Source organism: Scatophagus argus, chromosome 4, assembly GCF_020382885.2.
Source record: "Scatophagus argus isolate fScaArg1 chromosome 4, fScaArg1.pri, whole genome shotgun sequence".
In the NCBI taxonomy this organism is placed as follows: Eukaryota; Metazoa; Chordata; class Actinopteri; family Scatophagidae; genus Scatophagus; species Scatophagus argus.
Window position 1 is genome coordinate 26,765,246 of NC_058496.1, and position 20,587 is coordinate 26,785,832.

At 40.7% G+C, this 20,587-nt stretch overlaps 1 protein-coding gene across 4 annotated transcripts; it reads left to right on the forward strand.

Moving 5' to 3' along the window:
* Positions 1-60: 60 nt before the first annotated feature.
* rad17 (RAD17 checkpoint clamp loader component) lies at positions 61-20,329 on the forward strand. Of its 4 annotated transcripts, none has more exons than XM_046386091.1 (17): positions 61-240; positions 528-577; positions 684-896; positions 1,758-1,832; positions 2,072-2,210; positions 4,242-4,378; positions 8,902-8,954; positions 9,291-9,416; positions 11,151-11,220; positions 11,304-11,415; positions 11,535-11,726; positions 12,545-12,648; positions 12,739-12,885; positions 14,265-14,393; positions 15,964-16,084; positions 18,061-18,118; positions 19,568-20,329. In XM_046386091.1, exons 2-17 carry the CDS (start codon positions 536-538, stop codon positions 19,764-19,766), a joined length of 1,917 nt encoding a protein of 638 aa, XP_046242047.1. In that variant the 5' UTR covers positions 61-240; positions 528-535; the 3' UTR covers positions 19,767-20,329. The 4 variants fall into 4 exon arrangements, 3 of the variants coding, with proteins under 3 accessions (XP_046242047.1, XP_046242045.1, XP_046242046.1); XR_006843144.1 differs by having other exon boundaries at positions 66-240; positions 471-577; positions 14,265-14,381; positions 15,914-16,084; positions 19,568-19,651; XM_046386089.1 differs by having other exon boundaries at positions 66-240; positions 471-577.
* Positions 20,330-20,587: the final 258 nt, after the last annotated feature.

Sequence of the window (20,587 nt, forward strand, 5' to 3'; positions counted from 1 at the left end):
ATGATTGGTTAGAGTTAGTGCAAGAATCTCAAGGTAAGCCAATCAGAGGTAGAGTAGGGCGGGTCATTATTTTGGCATCATTTCAGAGAAGTAGCTCTTAAGTGAGGGTAACTTAACTCTCTCTCTCTTTAATTCACTTAAAACAAATTTAATTGACAAGTGGGCTCATATAACATCCCAACATAAGTCTGAAGTGACGGAGATACCAAAGTCTTCGGGCCCATCAAAGGTTCAAAGAAGGTATGTTAAGACAGAGGTATCACATTAGCTTACCATAGACTAACGCTAGCTGTAGTTAACGTGAAACCCATTCCACAGTTCTGTGGTCAAGATATGAAGCTAGTTAAAAAATAGAATCTTATGGTACAGCGACATTAAAGTGAAATGACTGAAACGCATTTTTATCACACATTTGGCTCAGTTGTACGAGTATATGTTTGAGGTGTGAGAATATCTTATTATTTGGGCAGCAAGGAAAAAACAAACCTCAAAGCGAAAAATAATGAACTGTTGTCCTCAATGTGAAGCGTCAAGCATGAACAAGCTTTTTCCCGGAGACAAAATTGCTTCAAGTAGGGTAAGTTCTTTTTTGTATGTTATAAATGTTAATTTGTTGTTCATATCCTCCTTCAGATGCTCCTCATGAATGTTTAATTATTTTTGTTTTGCTATACCTATAATAGCTAAACCGCTGGGTAGATCCATCCTTCGCTGATTTTCCGGGGGAAAACTTTACTCTGCCTGGAAAAAGAAAAGACAGTCAGGTCCAAGGCTCCAAGGCTCACCCCAAGAGACCAAGAAAGAGGAAAGGAGAGGCTGGAAACTTAGAACCTCACACATCAGCCCGGAGGGACCAGGATGAGATCTGGGTGGACAGATACACACCCTGTTCACAGGTCAGCATCAAACTGGGGAAAAGCACATCAAATAATAAGTACTGGGGATGGCCTTATATTTCTTATTTCAGGAGGGACATACAGCTTAAAATTTGGTTGCATTTTGTATTTATTTTAAGTATTCAAAATTAGATTTTACCACTGTATGGTGATTAGACTTACCAAGCTTGATACCTTTATCTGGGTAATCACTGTGGGGAACAGGGGTCATATGTCCCCACCTACATATGAAATTCGTCCTCTTCAGTGTTTATTCGATTCCCGCTTAAAGCTGAAAGAAAACAGATTGCACAGTGAAACTTAACATCGGAGGGGGAAAATATAGTACTACACATAAAGTGTTAGATTAATATCTGACACTAACAATAATGTCTTTCAGGTGTCACTGATTATATCAGGAATTTCTTAGAAACATCAGTACAGCAGTACAGTTTGTTGTCCACATGTGTGCGTTAGTTTTCTGCCACACAACTACATAGGTCAGCTGTTACACACAGTTCCTTGGTTTATACACTGGAATTGTTTGTGATGAAGCGGTCCATTGGGATGAATCCTAAACTTCATCAGAGCGATAAGGACAAAGCTATTTATATTTTAAGTAGCTAAAGGATAAGCCTACTGCCCCAAACTCACTTTGTACTCCCTTCATACTGTTTGCTCCTTGTACTGGCTCCAATGCTACCTACATTTGGTGTGAATATATCCATTGTATTGTATTGTATTGTACCAATGTACCGGTATCCATTAACCCCATTCCACCACCAGTGGTTTAAGTTTTTGATTTGAGTGTCTGGAGGCTGAACGCTCTTATCATATATTTTTATCTGTAGCAAAAGTTTAACACTGAACATTCTTGTAAAGGCAGAGCTAGCTGTCCACAAGAAGAAGATAGAAGAAGTGGAGAACTGGATAAGAATTCACATAAACAAATCAGAGGTACTTGAATTTTCATTTTTCATTTTAATAATTTATGATTTAAGTAACTCAACTTTGCCTCCCAACCTTGTGTGTTAGCATGGTCTGTGACTGTTGCCCCTCTTATGACATTTTATTTAGTGACCTGAATAACAGCACAACTACTCTTAGTAAATGAAACAAGAAACTTTCTTTATTCATCGTAAACTGTTGAATTATTGTCTGTGGAGTTCTTAAGTGAAGCCAGCTGTCGTCTACAGGGTGGCATTCTACTACTGACAGGACCATCGGGCTGTGGAAAGACTGCCACAGTCCAGGTTTTGTCTGGGGAGCTCGGCCTCAGGATCCAGGAGTGGACCAACCCCACCAGCCTGGAGCCGTACAGCAGCAGTCAGCATGGTGAGGACAAACAAACTAAGAACTGGATTGTAGTTTTCATTTATATGAATGTGTGTTGAATAGGAGGGCAGAGGGATTCCCAGGTCATTCGAGACACAGTCCCTCTGCTACCCATAGCTCGTGGCCATGGGTGAGGGTTAAAACGTAGACTGACTGGTAGATCAAGAGCCTCGGTTCTCTCTTCACTACAACAGAGTGGTGATGCGGATGCTGCCCCGATCTATCTCCCTCTCCATTTTTCCTTCACTTGTAAACAAGACCCAGGTCCATGAGAACTATGGCCTCAGACAAAGAGATGCTAATCTTCATCCCAGCTGCTTCACACTTCATCCCAGTGCAAGCTGGAGGTCACTCTTTGATGACACCAATAAGACCAAATCATCTGCAAAAAGAAGATATGGAATCCTAAGGTCACTGAATCTGACACCCTCTGCCACTTTCTGTCCATGAAGATCATGAACAGAACCAGTGATAAAGGGCAGTCCTAGCGGAGTCCAACCTTAACCAGGAATGAGTTTGACTTATTGCTGGCAACAAGAACCAAGCTCTCACTCTGACAATACAGTGACTGGATGACCCTTAGCACATGTGGACAGGTTGGGCAAACTCCCATGACCCCTCCAGCCCTGTTGCAAGTGCTGTAGAGCTGGTTTAGTGTTGGGGTGAAAACTGCATTGTTGCTTTTGAATCCAAGGTTTGACTAACAGGTGGACTATCCTTTACAGCACCCTGATATTGACTTTCCCAGGGAGGCTGAGGAGTGTGATCCCTCTATAGCACACCCTCTGGTCATACTTCTTAAAACAGGGGACCACAACCTGGTCAGCCACTCCAAAGGCACTGTCCCAATGACCAAGCAGTGTACAGCCCTACAACATTTAGAGCCTTGAGGAACTCAGGATGGATCTCATCCACCCCCAGCACACTGCCACTGAGGAGCTGTTTAACTACTCACTGACTTTTGCCCCAGTGATGGGAGAGCCCATCCCCAAGTCCTCCACCCCTGTTTCCTCCATAGACTACGTGTTGGTGGGATTAAGGAGATTCTCGAAGTATTCCTTCCACTGTCCGACTATAGGTCAGCAATTCCCCATCCCCAGTGTAAACAGCGTGGTCACAGTGTAGCTTTCCCCTCCTGAGTTGCTGGATGGTTTGTCAGAATTTCTTCGAGGCCAGCCTAAAGTCTCTCTCCGTGGTTTCACCGAGCTCCTCCCACATCCAGATTTTTACTGCTGCAACTGCCCGAGCTGCATGTCATGGCCTGCCAATAGTTGTCAGCTGCCTCAGCAGTCCCACAAGCCAACCATGCCCTGTATGAATCCTTCTTTAGCTTGAAGGCACCGTTCACCCCTGGCATTGTTAAAGAAATTTACTGAAGTCCAACTGTTTGCTGTTGTGATGTGAATTTAATTGACCATATATACTAGTGAACTGACTGACAAAGAGAGGGTCCTAGTCAGTGAGCTAACCAAGAGCAGAGGTAGAGAAGCACCTTTTATGCAGTTACAATCAGCAGTGAACAAGTGACTGGGTGTGATTCCTAGTTTGCATATGACAAAGAGGTTGGTTCCAGAGCCCAGGCTATGCATAGAGGTGAGTCTGGTCCAGTCCTGGCTCCAGGAAAGGGTCAGAGTAACCCTCTGGGCAGTATACACTTGTTTTTGTTTTTCCTCTTCATAGTGGTCTTCTTGACCCATGCTTTCTCTGGTCCCTCCCCCAGGACCAGTTTGCCTTAGGAGATCCTACAGGGGGCAAACAGCCCCCGACAACATAGCTCCTAGGATCACTCGGGTGCTCAAGGTGGCAGTTTATGGAGGGGTTATTGGATTGCTTTATTTTGAAATGTGTTTTGTTTTCTCTAGGTGTCTGTATTTTATCCACGCAGTGTTAGTAAATGGCATGGCCATTTTATGCGTGAATGCAGACGAACATTTGGAATGTGATGACAAATCTCGACTATTTCCTACATCAATATCCTGTGTCAGCATACAGCCTTCTCCACTGTGTTTTTTTTTCCCGGCCTTTTTTCAGGGTGGAGGATGAACAGCTTGTCCTGTAGCTCCCAGTTAGCACAGTTCCAGGACTTCCTACTCAGAGCCAACAAGTACAGCAGCCTGAAAATGGTGGGTGATAGAGAAACTACAGACAAGAAACTCATACTGGTAGAGGTATGTACGACACCTTCAAATGAAACCACTGTTCCTCCAAGTTGTCGTTCCTATTCATTTCATTTGCACAATACAGTGGCTATAGAGGATTGTGGTGATGTAAATTGCTCAGCTGTAATATTACAATTTACATTATCATTGACTTATGTGTAGTAATGGCAGAAACATACAGTGGTGGTCAAAAGTTTACATACACTTGTAAAGAACATAATGTCATGGCTGTCTTGAGTTTCCAGTTATTTCAACAACTCTGATTTTTCTCTGATATAGTGATTGGAACAGAGCCTTCTTTGTCACAAAAAACATTCATGAAGTTTGATTCTTTTATGACTTTATTATGGGTAAACTGAAAATGTGACGAAATCAGCTGGGTCAAAAATATACATACAGCAACATGAATGAGCAATTTTGGAGACTTAGAAAGTTGTGTCAATGACATGAGCTTCATAGCATGACCTCTTAACTTCTTGTGAGTGATTATGAGTGACTACAGCTGGTGACTTCTCTGAGGCCATTTAAAAAGGGCTCATTGGATAAAAACACCCACAAACGCTACAATGGGAAAGTCAAAGGAGCTCAGCACAGATTTGAAAAAGAGAATCATTGACTTGAACAAGTCAGGAAAGTCACTTGGAGCCATTTCAAAGCAGCTGCAGGTTCCAAGAGCAACAGTGCAAACAATTGTTTGTAAGTATAAAGTGCAGGGCACTGTTTTGTCACTGCCACGATCAGGAAGAAAACGCAAGCTGTCACCTGCTGCTGAGAGAAAACTGGTCAGGAGGGTGAAGAGTCAACCCAGGAGCACCAAAAAGCAGATCTGCCAAGAATTAGAAGCTGCTGGAACACAGGTGTCAGTGTCCACAGTCAAGCGTGTTTTGCATCGCCATGGACTGAGAGGTTGCCGTGCAAGAAGGAAGCCCTTGCTCCAAAAGCGGCACCTTAAGGCTCGACTAAAGTTTGCTGCTGATCACATGGACAAAGATAAGACCTTCTGGAGGAAAGTTCTGTGGTCAGATGAAACAAAAATTGAGCTGTTTGGCCACAATGCCCAGCAATATGTTTGGAGGAGAAAAGGTGAGGCCTTTAACCCCAAGAACACCATGCCTACCATCAAGCACGGTGGTGGTATTATTATGCTGTGGGCCTGTTTTGCTGCCAATGGAACTGGTGCTTTACAGAGAGTCAATGGGACAATGAAGAAGGAGGATTACCTTCAAATTCTTCAAGAAAACCTGAAGTCATCAGCCCGAAGGTTGGGTCTTGGGCGCAGTTGGGTGTTCCAACAGGACAATGACCCCAAACACACATCAAAAGTGGTAATGGAATGGCTAAATCAGGCTAGAATTAAGGTTTTAGAATGGCCTTCCCAAAGTCCTGACTTAAATCCCATTGAGAACATGTGGATAATGCTGAAGAAACAAGTCCATGTCAGAAAGCCAACAAATTTTACTGAACTGCACCAATTCTGTCAAGAGGAGTGGTCAAAGATTCAACTAGAAACTTGCCAGAAGCTTGTGGATGGCTACCAAAAGCGCCTAATTGAAGTAAAAATGGCCAAAGGACATGTAACCAAATATTAGCATTGCTGTATGTATATTTTTGACCCAGCTGATTTCGTCACATTTTCAGTTTACCCATAATAAAGTCATAAAAGAATCAAACTTCATGAATGTTTTTTGTGACAAAGAAGGATCTGTTCCAATCACTATATCAGAGAAAAATCAGAGTTGTTGAAATAACTGGAAACTCAAGACAGCCATGACATTATGTTCTTTACAAGTGTATGTAAACTTTTGACCACCACTGTAACTGAGAGGATGAGTCGAACAGCCTAACGTTTAAACAACAATTTTTTGCGATTGCAGTCTTCTTTCTCATTTGTGAAAGGCCTTGACAGCGTAACTGGGGTGGGGGAAGTATATTTGTCTATTGAAACAATACATCGCCCAGTAGTAGGTTATTTGTTACTACACCATTTTAATTCTACTTAATTTTTGTGTTTAGTGTGACACGACAAGACAACTTTATTTGTATACCCCATTTTTACAAGCAGTTTGTCTCAAAGGGCTTTACATAACATGCACACACGCACACACACACCGGTCCAGCCTCTCTCTTTCTGTCTCTCTCTCCCTCTGCCTGCTCTGCTAACTTTGTTCGGCAGCAAGATGTTTTAAAAAGTTGTCCAAAAAGCGCATCACATGTTTTGGATGTGCCATTGTTGGTAGACAAAGGGAAATTTTCCACTACTTAACTGATGGCAGATGGTGTTGTTCTTAGTGATGGGTAGATGAGGCGTCATGAAGCGTTTCGACACATTGCCAAACTGTATTGATACAGTGTTGATACTGTGTCACTGAATACTGACACCTGCTGGACCTTAAAAATCCCTACAGACAACCTAGTTGACAGACTCAACTGACACTGATTTGATGACCTAGTATATACAATAATATAATTTAAGTCATTGTATTTTATATTGTATATATATATATATATATATATATTGTATTATTTCATATCTTCATTTAAATTGAAAATATCTTATATTTTTAGATACGGTCAATAAATAATGTGGACATGTATCATAACGTGAAAATCTAAGTGAATGTGTTGTGAATAAGGAAGCTTGTGGACTGGGAGAGGAAAGCTGGTAGAGGTTTGGATAGATTGTGTTTTGATTGTCCCAGTATCTCATAGGATCCTGGGACCTGGCAATATTGCCCTCTGCCAGGTATCTCTGCACCTCCTGGATGGCATCATTGTCATGCCTGGCCCTATATTGCCTCAGCATTGAAGAGGTGCTTTTGTTTAAACAGGATAGTTCTGTCAAACAAATGCGACATTTTACCTGCAGAAAATAATATGAATAGTAAACTAAGAGTCACTTTGAAATGAATTTGAATTCAGACAGATCAAGTGGAAACTCTGAGAGGAACAGGATGAAACAACAAGGATATTAAAACAAATACCTTATTTTCCGACATGAGATCAAAATGGTCCCACACGGCGGAAAGCTTTCTCTTGGCTTGAGGCTGCATCATAATTCTTGATGAATTTAATGATGATCAGATCAGAGATTCTTTTGGCTGATACATCCCATTGACAGATGCGCTTCCTTATAAACACAGTTTGGCGCGTCAGTGTCAGTTCAAAACAGTTCCCGTATTGATCACGTGACTTTCTTAAAGCGTATGCGCACCGACACGGGGTTTTGCTCTATGAGCTCGACGCATGCGCCGGCGAAAGTAAGGAGTAATGAATCAAACCATCAGTTTTGGAGAAGTAGGCTGCTTGCACAGTTGTGCAGCCAGTTCACTGAGGCGTGGTATTATTTCGCATTTGACACTGTCTGTCACACTGAGTTGATTTGCACGCAAAAAAAAAAATGGCACAGTGACGTGAGGACCGCTGTTTTGTTGTTGTTCATGCAATGTGGTCAAAGCCTCAGCTTCATTGTCATTGTGAGATAGTAGTTTTACACATATAATACACTATGCCCGAGTAAATACCAATTCAAGTGAACCCCAAAGCAATATATTTCTTATCATATTTGATTTTTTTTTCTCTGCCACAGTGGGCTTTCACACATCAGGTGGTTCTGCATCAGACTCATCACTGTTTGCGGTCATGGTAGTAGCTTGGTTAGCAAAACCTGGACTGCCACTGGTATCCTAATCTGTGGTAGACTTGGACAAGTAAACTGGGTTACAGCTATCAGCTGTATCCTTGAAAGTTGGTCTTTCTGGTGATGGCAGTGATGTCTCTGTGAACGGCAGATTAACTCGTCATCATAAACCATTTATCCATTTTTGTGAAGCAACAAGTGGCAAGGCAATAAGTGTCACTTCTTTACACAGTGCTGGAGCTAATGATTATGCTATGTTTTAGCTTGACTAATCTGCCTGTAGCTATTTTTGGCAGTGTAATTATTTTTTTGAACACTAGAAGGTAAACATGCGTGTAATTTTGGCAGGACAAAGAGACTGTTCAGACAGAAGAGTGCAGGTCTTTTATAGGTCAGTTTGAAAATGTGTTTGGACTGTTTAACTCTCAAAATGCAAATCACTTTTTTTCATGAGTGACTCCCAGGGGTACATGTAACCTGCTTTGGGAATAAAGGTAGTAGATGGAGCTGCTAATGTAATAATTATGAGAACCGCTTTCAACAGAGTGGTGTCTGGAATGTAATGAGTGGCTGATAAGTCATAAAAACAGTCGCTGCTGACCAGTCCAAAGAAATGTCACAAAAACAAATTGGAAACTGGTTTCTACTCTGCTGTGCTATTTGGTATTTAAAATTACTGTACTGCTCTGAAAAACAAACTTAACTTCAAACTTTATTGTCAGTATATTTTTACATACACTGAAATTTTTATCTGCATTTTATCACTGGTTGAACACACAAGCATGTGCATGTAAACTTCTCTTCTAATATAGTCAAACTGATATACTGCTGTAAAGCTTTGTATACATCATTGTGGATACACACCTGAGTCAACAACCCCTCCTCCCCCACTCAGGATTTCCCAAACCAGTTCTACAGGCAGCCTGGCAGTCTGCATGATATCCTAAGGTGAGATCAGGTTTCACTTTACATTTCCTTACATATTTTCACACAAAATCAGAAGAAGTTTCAGTGATGACAAACAATTTTGAGGCCTCTTTGTAAAAGTAAAGACAGAGGCACTGTGACCAGTACCAGCACTACTGGTTCAACTTTGTAGCTTTCAGTTTCTCCATATTTGTGTAAAAGAGAATGACAGAAGGTCTTGGAACCTTACATTCTGTTATGTCCCCAGAATCAGAATTTGCTGATCTGTAAAAAGCTTTTCAACAGGACAGAGCAGCCTTTATGTGTGGGTGTTCATCCTACTCTGTGTGAGACTGTGTCCTGTTATGTGTCTTCCAGGCGCTTTGTGAAGACCAGTCGATGTCCTCTGGTGTTCATAGTGTCAGACAGTCTGAGTGGAGACAACAGCTTGCGCTTCCTTTTCCCCAGAGATATCCAGGATGAGTTGGACATCACCAGCATCAGGTTCCACACTCTCACAAGGATGCTTGTCTTTTATGGCAGCCCACATTAAACCCCAAATGTCCCTGTTACAGTTACAGTTCAGCACCCACTGTGCACTGATGAGGGAAGTTATTTTTCATGACCATATTTACTGAGATCATTTATTAAGAAAGGAGCTCATTCAGCAGTCAGCTTCGGAGCTGACCCTGATCCCGACCAGTCTCCAGACAAACAGTGCAAATGAAAGAGAGCTTATAGGAACAATTCTGAGGTGGGATTTGTATGATGTCACAAAACTCAGAAAAGAAGGTACAAGGATCCCATTGGGGCACTGTCTCCCTGGGGCAATGGTAGGGGTAACATTCCTTGTGTTACAGCATCAGATATTTAGTCAGATTGCTGATTAGACATTTTGTCAATTAAAAATAGCCAATTAATGTCATTTTTGTTTCCAAGAAATTGTATTTGTAGTTATATTGAAGCCAATAGTTAATTAAGATTTCTTTTAATAACCATAATCCTTTTTTTATTTATGTTTTTGCCTGTCCAGGCTGTGATTGATCAGATCACAAAAAGTGATGCTGACAAGGGCGAGCCTTTTGAACAGTTGCGTGAAAGGCGCACACACTGTTACTCAGGCTGCTGTGACTGCTTTAATAAACACAGCACATGTATTTAGTGCAAAAACCTCAATAAATCTATCCCTCAGTACTGAAATGCATATCTGTCACCAGCTGTGTATTAAGTTTAAAATGGTAAATGGAGGGATAAATTCCATGAACAGTGAATTCTCAAATAGTGGTCCTTTCATTTACATCAACTGGAGAGAGACTAGGTGCATATTTCTAATTTCCAATATTTTTTTATCCTGATTGATGCTAAGTAATAAAAAGCAACAAAGTAGCATACCGATTTTACTTACATATAGATGAAATATGTTCCATTAAAACATCAAAGCCACTGCAGTGTAGCATGCACACATTATTGTAATATGGCCAGACCCATATTTTGAACTTATGGTACAGTCTGTCTGTCTGTCCCAGACTCTACTACCCCTCTAGAGTTAGGGACTAGAGTTAGGAGGACTACAGCAGACCCCTGAAAAAAGAGGAGAAAAGACAAGAATACATGTCTTACATGAAATATATGTGGAATTACTTATCAAGTATGATCCGTTATTCAAGATGTAAAAGCAAATTACCTCTCACATATCATCAACAAAGAAATTCAAGTTAGGATCCTGTGAACAGCACTGCACAGAGATGACAGATAACCTCCTTTGTACAGATGCCAGAAATTGCCTTTAAATGTTCCCACTGTACAGAACCTATTTTGGTTTAACATTATAGTTTAAATAGTTTCTGTTTTAATATTGTTTTAATTATTTCTTTACCATTTTCTATGCACATATATGTCCATAAGCTTATAATTATATCTGCTTTTCTGAAAGCCTTTGGTGCAAAACCAAAAACCTTTGGTAAAGAGTATGACATGATTGATGGAATTGGGACTATGGAAATGTCGTCTTTGTTGACTTTACCATGTATGCCTTTATGGCCCAGGTAGTTTCATCACCTCTTACTGTTTGGCCTTTACGTGTTCATATTGATAAGATTACTCTGGGACTTTATTTGAATACCAGTCTTTTTGAGAATTCTGGTTAATTAAATTTGGATTCTGACCTAAATGTCTTTTGGGTCCATTTCATTTCATTTTCATTCATTGAAAATTGTTTGGTGTGTTCTCTGTTTCCAGTTTTAATCCAGTGGCTCCAACCGCAATGATGAAAGTCCTGACTCGAATTTCAACTCTGGAGGCAGGAAAGGTGAAGACATGCCATAATAACACATTTTGGTATAAGTTTTTATGTTTTTTTTCTACAATATATTATCCCATAATTTTAAGTAGAGATGTGGGAGAATGCCCGTCTCAGACCATGCAGTGTTGGAGAGGCTGTGTTCAGGAAGCTCGGGAGATATTCGCAGTGCTGTCAACAGCCTCCAGTTTTCCTCATTCCCAGGTGAGGAGTAAATCAATCCACCAAACTACATCAAACTAACATTCTATAGTGTACACGTGCACACAATAAAATTTGCTGTAAATCCCTCTTTGATTTTTAATAACCCTATGACCTTATAGACATGCCATTGGAAAAGGGAGTGTGGAGGGCGAAGAAGGAAAGACCTCTGACTTCACCGGGCAAAGGTGTTTCAAGAGCAAACCAGATGAAGTCCAAGCAGGCAAAGAAACAGGAAGGAGAGCAGGCTATTGGAGGGAAAGATGCCTCTCTGTTCCTTTTCAGAGCACTCGGGAAGATCTTGCACTGTAAACGTGAGTCACAGCTACATAGCCCAGTTTCCATACAGCCCTTACCTATTTTTTTGTTCCTTGCAACTTTTATGCATTGGACAGACCTAAGTATAATGTGATATTGAAAACCCAATATTATTATTATTATTCCTCTGTGCCATAATAATTCAAAACACATCAGTTAGCCACACTGTTGCACTGGGTGACGTGTTCCTTAATTACTACAAACCCACAAACTGTACTTTATTTTGATGCAGTCCCACATATAACATCCTGCTCTCCCAAATATTCACTAGAGCATCAAATGTGGATTAATCCGCTCCTGAAAATAGTCCCTAACAATAGTCCCTGTTTACTCGCGTTTGTTTTCAGTAAGATTTGTTGCAAAGTGCTTGCTCATGGGGAATGTTGGGTCTCTCTTTATTAAAATCTATGGTCTAGACTTGTTCTATTTGGAAAGTAACATGAGATAACTTTTGTGATTGTGAAGCTATTGGCTGAACACTACAGACTGGGCAGGGGAGATCACCTAAAATAAAAAAATATCATTACAGGTATGCATGTTTTTTTACAGTTTCAGAGAAACTTCATCTTAGCCTTTCTTATACATAAACTACAGGTTATGAACTTCTTATGAACTAAAATGCAAAATATGTTAAATTATGTATTATTTTATATATTATTATTAATTACTCGCTGGTAGTCCTTTACAGCAGCAAGCATCTAATCACTGAAGAGAACGTACTTTGGCCTTGGTTGATCAAACATGGCAGTACTGCAGTAATTTTAAGTGACACAGATGCAAATAATTTGTGTGCTTGGTTGTTTGGCATCAACAGGAGAGAATCCCAGATGTCCTGAAACGGCTGAATGTATTCCTGGACATGGTCTCCCGCCTCACCTGTCTCATCATCGCAGAAAAGCGTTAATAATAAACCCCGAGGTAGAAACATGCATTTTTGTAGCTAACTAGAAACAAGCAGCATGTGTGAAGTCACACTCAGAAGTCATCTGTCTGTGTCTCTTTGTTCAGATGATTGTTGAGCGTTCACACATATCTGGGGAGTTCTTCAACCTGTACCTTCAACAAAACTACTTGGACTTCTTCTGTGAGATGGAAGATGTGGGCCAGGCCAGCGAGTATTTGTCTGATGCTGACCTCCTCACTGCTGATTGGACGGCAAGTCTTTTCCTAGACACTAAATATAAATAGGAATGGTGCATACTATATTGAAGGAGTTGTTTTCACATTAGTGTAGCCACCAGCTCCACGCCCCTGCCTGTGTTTATCAGTGATAGGAGCACAGCACTACGCTAAAAAGTACTACAACACTAACAGTAGACTTTTCTCCTGTGTCATAGGTGGTACTACAGTGGAGAAATTTAAGCAGTAATATGTAATCGGGAGGAACAACTTGAATGTATTTGTTTATTATTGATATATATATTGATATAGACCCTGGTTCCCTGGCATATCAAAAACAACATCCCAGCAACTCTATGATGTTTGCATTCACTCAGTTTGCAGTACGAACAAACAGGTCCAAATAGGATGTCATCTCCACTACCCTGCATTCTTCAGATGTCTTGAAAATAACACGTACACCAGAATGCTGTTTTTTGGTTTCAGCTCAGCATACAATACAACCTCCCCCATGAAACTGACTGGAGAACACTTTGGGCTTGATTATCACACTCTGCAGTTCGATATAGAAGTTCTAACAAACAAACCCCAGACAGTTCAAATTGGCAGTCACACAAGAGTCCCCTGAAGCTGTGTGCTCAGACTCCTCCTGCTCACATTATACAGTTATTGACTGCAATGCCAAACATGGAGATGACGTCATGTTTTTGACACCATTGTCATTAGACAAATTACAAACAATGATGAGAGTTCATATTGGGAGGAAATCAACAAATTTTCAGAGTGGTGCACAATCTTCTGCTCGCCATCAATAAAACCAAGGAGCTGATGATCTTTGAAAAAAGGAGGGAAAGACACTATATCAGTGGAGCTGAGGTGGAACAAATGGGGGTGCTTGGGAATAAACATCACAAAGAACCATGTCAAGTTCTTTTGAGCTTTTATAAAGGAGCAATCGAAGCGATAGAAAACATTCTCACTGGAAACATTACAACCTGGCATGGTTCATGCACGGGGTGATTGAAACTGCCCAAACCATAATTTATTCCAATATGCTGAGCATCTGTTATACTGGTGAGGTTCCCCCAAGAGCACAATGTGAGAAGGCAACATCCACCCTGCTGCGATCTGGCAAAGGTTACAAACGTATCCTTTGCTGTAGAATCAAACTGCTGAGCTTTTTTTTTATTTTCCTCAAGATGTGAAACTCCTGAACAGGTTGTGAGACTCTTCCACACTCCAAATTATTTTTTCTGATTATTTATTCATTAGTTTATATAGTTTTTAGCTTTTTATAAGTATTGTAGGTAACTATAACTGGAGTATTGTTGCACAGTCTTGTACTCTGTAATTACTTGAATCTTGAATCTTGAATCTTGAATCTTGAATATGGTCCATGCCTGTGCTGTTTTCAGAGTCGCAGCACCATGGGGAATTATGGGTCTTCAGTGGCCACCAGGGGGCTCCTTCACTCCAACTCTCAACAAGTTTCTGTTGGCTTCAGACCACTACACAAACCTAACTGGCTGCTGGTCAATAAGAATGTAAGATACATCAATGCTGTTTCTTCATCATTAGCTTAGCTGTGGTTAAGGTTTAAAAATGGTGAAAACTTTGAACAAAGGCCGTGACAGAAAAAAATGTCCTAGCCACACTAAATAGGATACTCCTTTTTTAAAATTAATAACCTACACTCACTGCTGGTACGGAAAAACTCACTGAACACACACAACATTTGTAATAATTTTAATATCTGTGTAGCCTTGGATTGAAAAACTGACTGTAATCCAAGAGCATATTCCTCATATTCCACATTCAAATAGTGCTAGATGGCAGGTGATGGCAAGAAAACAATGATGAAGATATTACCCTCTTGGAAATAAATAAGCAGTGTAGAAGTATATTGCATTTTGGCAAAAAGACAGATCAACAGACAAAGCAGATGCCACAGTGTGCAAACAATGCTGCGATGAGATAAAATACTCAGGAAATACGCCAAACATCTCACTCAGCAGTCTGCTAACTTGCATGCAAGATGAAATTTAACCATTCTGTTCTCTCAGGAGTTGGGTGATTTTCGCCGCAAGGCTAATTTATGCAATGTAAGTTGCCATAGGCTTAATCTAATAATGGGGACTAGAAAAAAACCTCAGTTGTTTCGTTTATGAACCTTGACTTTTATTACTGAGCTGAATTTTATACTTTCATCAAATGTTCTTGTTGTTAAGCCATGTTTAGTGTGTTAGTGGTGTCGGTCTAAAGTAAACTTTACTGCACTTAACTGGTCACAACTACTGACAAAGGCTTATTTGTTTTATGATTTCATTGCAAAAAAGCAGAAACGAAAGGGTTTGTTGCTTCTTCTGTAACTGATTTTGTTAAATAGGTATGATATTTTCTCTCATCAATCACAGGCCCCTGCACTGAATCCAATAAATTTGCATTTTGGCTTTGTAATATCAGAAAATTTTGTATCATTGTGAAGAGAATCAAATAACATTGTGTCATGATGAAAGCTGAAATTTACACCCCTAGTATTCAAAAACCTTAACATGTGCAATATGTATATATGTTGTATATGAACTGCAATGTATGTATGTACACTATACTCGTGTGTGTCAGAAAAGTCCCCACTAAGATAGGCAAAGTTTTTGTTAGTTTTTGAGGGTGTCAGAAATGCTTTAAGTCATTAAGGAGGCACGAGAGAGCAGACACTCCCAAGCATCAAATGAAAATATTTACTAGTTTAAACACGGGTGCAAGGTTTTGTGAGATTTTGAGTTCCTTGAAATTGGCAGACTTCCTGTCGGGTGCAATAAACATCGAATCCAATTTTGTTGCTATCAGAACACCTTTAGGAGACACTATGGAGCCCGCTGACCAGGTCAGAGCCCAGTCACTGCAAAATTTTGTAATTTTTGCCAATTCAGATGGTTCTGACCCTGATACCTTCAGTGCTTGGGCCCTAATAATAAGTTCTTTGAAAAAAATAGGTTCCTCACACCTAGGTTTGGTGCTTGGGCCCAATGCTCTGTACTGACTATAGGTTCTTTGCACCTTTAAGAAGAAGAAGAACTTAGACAACTGTAATGAAACCGATGTTGTTCCTGTCAGCACCAGGAGAACTGCCTGGCTGCCCAGTCTCTGTTCAGGAGCTTCTGTCTGACACCAGTGAGCCTGCAGACTGAACTGCTGCCCTACCTGGCCAAACTCCCAGACACTATGAAGAACCAAGGTAACACACGCGCATACCTACCTGGACCGCTGGACATATATACACACACAGACACACACGGTGCGTCCGGAAAGTATTCACACCACTTTGCTTTTTGCACATTTTGTTATGTTGCAGTCTCATTCCAAAATGGATTTCATTCATTTTTTCCCCCAAAATTCTACACAAAATACCCAATAATGACAAAGTGAAACAAGTTTGCTTGAGTGTTTTGCAAATTTATTAAAAATAATAAAAAAATCTATAACATGTACACAGTATTCACACCATGTGATCAATACTTTGTTGAAGCCCCTTTGGCAGCAATTACAGCCTCAAGTCATTTTGAGTATGATCATGTAAGCTTGGAACACTTATATTTGGGGAGTTTCTCCCACTCTTCAATGCAAAACCTCTCACGCTCCATCAGGTTGGATGGGGAGTGTCAGTGCGAAGCCATTTTCAGATCTCTCCAGAGATGCTCAATAGGGTTCAAGTCTGGGCTCTGGCTGGGCCACTCAAGGACATTCACAGAGCTGTCCTGAAGTGACTTTGTGATGTTGGCTGTATGCTTAGGGTCGTCATCCTGCTGGATGATAAACCGTCGCCCGAGTTTGAGGTTCAGTGCACTCTGGAGCAGGTTGTCTGCAAGGATGTCTCTGTACATTGCTGCAGTCATCTTTCCCACGACCCTTATTAGTCTCCCAGTTCCTGCTGCCGCAAAACATCCCCACAGCATCCCCACCCCCATGCTTCACAGTAGGAATGGTATTGGCCAGGTGATGAGCAGTGCCTGGTTTCCTCCAGACACGACACTTCATGTCATGTCATTCATGCTAAAGAGATCAATCTTTGTTTCATCACACCAGAGAAGTTTGTTTCTTGTGGTCTGAGAGTCCTTCAGGTGCCTTTTGGCAAACTCCAGACGTGCTTTCATATGCATTTTAATGAGGAGTGGCTTCTGTCTGGCCACTCTACCACACAGACCTGATTGGTGGAGTGCTGCAGGAATGGTTGTCCTTCTTGGAGGTTCTCCCCTCTACACAGAGCAACACTGGAGCTCTCAGAGTGATCATTGGGCTCTTGGTTGCCTCCCTGACTAAGGCCCTCCTACATCGATTACTCAGTTTAGTTCGGTGGCCAGCTCTAGGAAGAGTTCTAGTGGTTCCAAATTTCTTCCACTTACAGATTATGGAGGCCACTGTGCTCTTTGGGACCTTTAATGAGGCAGAAATCTTTCTGTACCCTTCCCCAGATCTGTGCCTCGACACAATCCTGTCTCGGAGGTCTACAGACAATTCCTTTGACTTCATGGCTTGGTTTGTGCTCCGATATGCTCTGCCAACTGTGAGGGCTTATAAAGGTGTGTGTCTTTCCAAATCATGCCCAATCAACTGAATTTACCACAGGTGGACTCAACTCAAGTTGCAGAAACCTCTGAAGGATGATCAATGGAAACAGGATGCACATGAGCTCATGGCAAAGGGTGTAAATACTTATGTACATATTACATTTTTTTTGTTTTTCATTTTTAATAAATTTGCAAAAAATTCAAGCAAGCTTGTGTCACTTTGTCACTACGAGGTATTTTGTGAGGAATTTTGAGGGAGAAATTTAATTTAATCCATTTTGGAATGAGACTGTAACATAACAAAATGTGGAGAAAGCGAAGTGGTGTGAATACTGGATGTACTTTATATATATCTATATAGATAGATATAAGCCTGTATTGATATTTTAGGTTATACCTAATAGTTTTTCATAGTGGTTTTGTCATATTACTGTACTGTACTGTACTGTCAGTACTGTTTGTTTAAGAATGTATTAAGAATGTAATTTTTGACTGTAAAAAGTTAATTAAAACTGCTGTTTTGACACTTTTGCCTTTATAATCTTGTATTTCACCATAATCAACAAAGTTTTGTAATTTAATTTTAATGACTGTTTTTATGAGGATTTATTAATAGAAGTGTTCTATTTAATACCATGTCTTCCAGCTCAAATAGCTTTTATCCAGGACGTGGGTCAGATGTCACTAAGGAGATTCTCCTCCAGGTACAGATTTTATCTTCCCATAATTAGATTTAAGTGTGTCTATGAGTCATGATTACTTTACTGACCCAGTGCATAGATCCAATGAGCCCTTACAGCAGCTGTCTTATTGACAAAAGAGATTGGTGGAAAATAGAAAGAGAAATGAAGGCCGTAGCTGGAAACCAGGGATGTCACCATTCCAGTGTTTAACCAGAAACATTTGCTTCCTACTGCTGAAATACTATTCAGTGGTTCTTGACAAAATATTATTAGATTTTACTCACAAGCTTACAGAAGTATTTGAACCTTAATAATAATAATTACATAGTAGTAATAGTTGTGCATCATAAAGCAATGACGTACACACACAAATATATCACAGAATGAAATAAAAATATTATCAAACAGATATACTGTTAGCTTGGTTTTAGTGAATGAAATACACTCAACACTGTAAGCACTGCATTTGGTAAAACTGATTTTACTTTAGAGTGTCAGTAACCAACAGAATATTTTCACAAATGATACCAACTGATTTGAGTACACTATATGGACAAAAGTACTGTGACCTTTACACCAACAGGGACTTAAATGACATTGCATTCTAAATACACTCAGATTAATATGCAGTAAAGCATTTGTGATGACAGGCACTGATGTTGAACGAAAAGGCCTGGCTCGCGATCTCCGTTCCACTTCATCCCAAAGGTGTCCCATGGGGTTGAGGTCAGGGCTCTGTGGGGGCCAGTCAAATTCTTCCACACCAAACTTGTCCAAACATGTCTTTATGGCCCTCAGTTTGTGCTCTGCGGCACAGTCATGCTGGAATACAAATGGGCCTTCCCCACACTGTTGCCACAAAGTTGGAATCATAGCATTGTCCAAAATGTCTTGGTATGCTTTTCCCATCCACCAAACCTGAACTCGCCCATCAGACTGCCAAACAGAGAAGCATGATTCATCACTCCACAGAACATGTTTCCACTGCTGCCATCCAAGCTTTTATTTTTATGAATATATATATATATCAATTTTATTTGCGGGCGGCACGGTGGTACAGTGGTTAGCACTGTCGCCTCATAGCAAGAGGGTTCCAGGTTCGAATCCCGGTCTGGGCCCTTCTATGTGGAGTTTGCATGTTCTCCTTGTGCCTGTGTGGGTTTTCTCCGGGTACTCCGGCTTCCTCCCACAATACCAAAAACATGCACATTAGGTTAATTAGCTACTCTAAATTGCCTCTAGGTGAGAGTGTGAGAGTGTGTGGTTGTCTGTCTTTGTGTGTTGGCCCTGCGATTGACTGGCGACCAGTCCAGGGTGAACCCCGCCTCTCGCCCGTAGTCAGCTGGGATAGGCTCCAGCTCTCCCGCGACCCTGACGGATAAGCGGTATAGAAAATGGATGGATTTTATTTGCACTCTGTCTTTATTTATCTCTTGGCTTTGCAATGTGGTGTGTGCGTTGTGTGTGTAGATTAAAACTGGAAGCCCTGACGGACAAGGAGCCTGGCCAGCTGGATACCGACACAGAGGACGGAGAAGAAGAGGAGAGGAAAGAGAAAGTTGAGGGTGGGGTTGAGGAGGGTCTGCTGTCCCGTCAGCCCCAGTCTTCTGTAAGCCAACTTCTTTTCGATGATAACGATCTCATCATAGAGCATTATACCAGTGACTGACAAACACAGCTCTGTCATACACCCTGACAATATTTCACTTTTCATTGTCAGGTTCTTGTGTGTTCTGAGAATGACTTTGTTACTGTTGAAAAGTTGGTATACTGTCACTTTTCCCCCTATTTCTGAACAAGAAAAAATCTCTAAAGCTCACCCATAGTATGTTGATGACGATCGTATTTTTGCCTCATAGAGATGTCCTCTCCATGATATATCAAGATATGATTATTTCAACCGTCGTGTTACAGAACCTGAATTGTGGTGTTTCTGTTGCCTGTCATATGCACATGATACAACAAAATAATGGTGATTATTTGTAATCTCCCAAAATGACCTTTAATAATCCAGTTCTACCAGTTGTAATGTTCATATTTGTTTTAAATGCACGTTCAGTATTGTTTTGCTGACAGCTGAGCCTAAATTCACCTGGAATGGAGAACTCTCCAGGAACAAGCCAATGGACAGAACCTAATGGAACATAAGAAATGTTCCATTAAGTGCTTTTGAGTGATACATTGTTTGAACTGAATAAGCTTGTGAATTAAAAGCACTGTGTGAAAAAGTGATCGTGGAGCTCTTCACTTGAACATTATGTTGCTCCTGCACTCTCCCCTCACACACCCCTTCATCCAATATTTACTCAGCAGTTTCACAGGAAGATCCTTTAAATATTCCCTCATGATGGTGACTTACAGTCAGCCGTTGGAACTTGCTGAAGTATTTTCAACTTAAATTCAATAAATTATTACTACTTGAATACACTTTTAAATGTATGTAGCTCTCGTAGTGTATGTCATATGTAATTAATGAATAAGGAGTACATT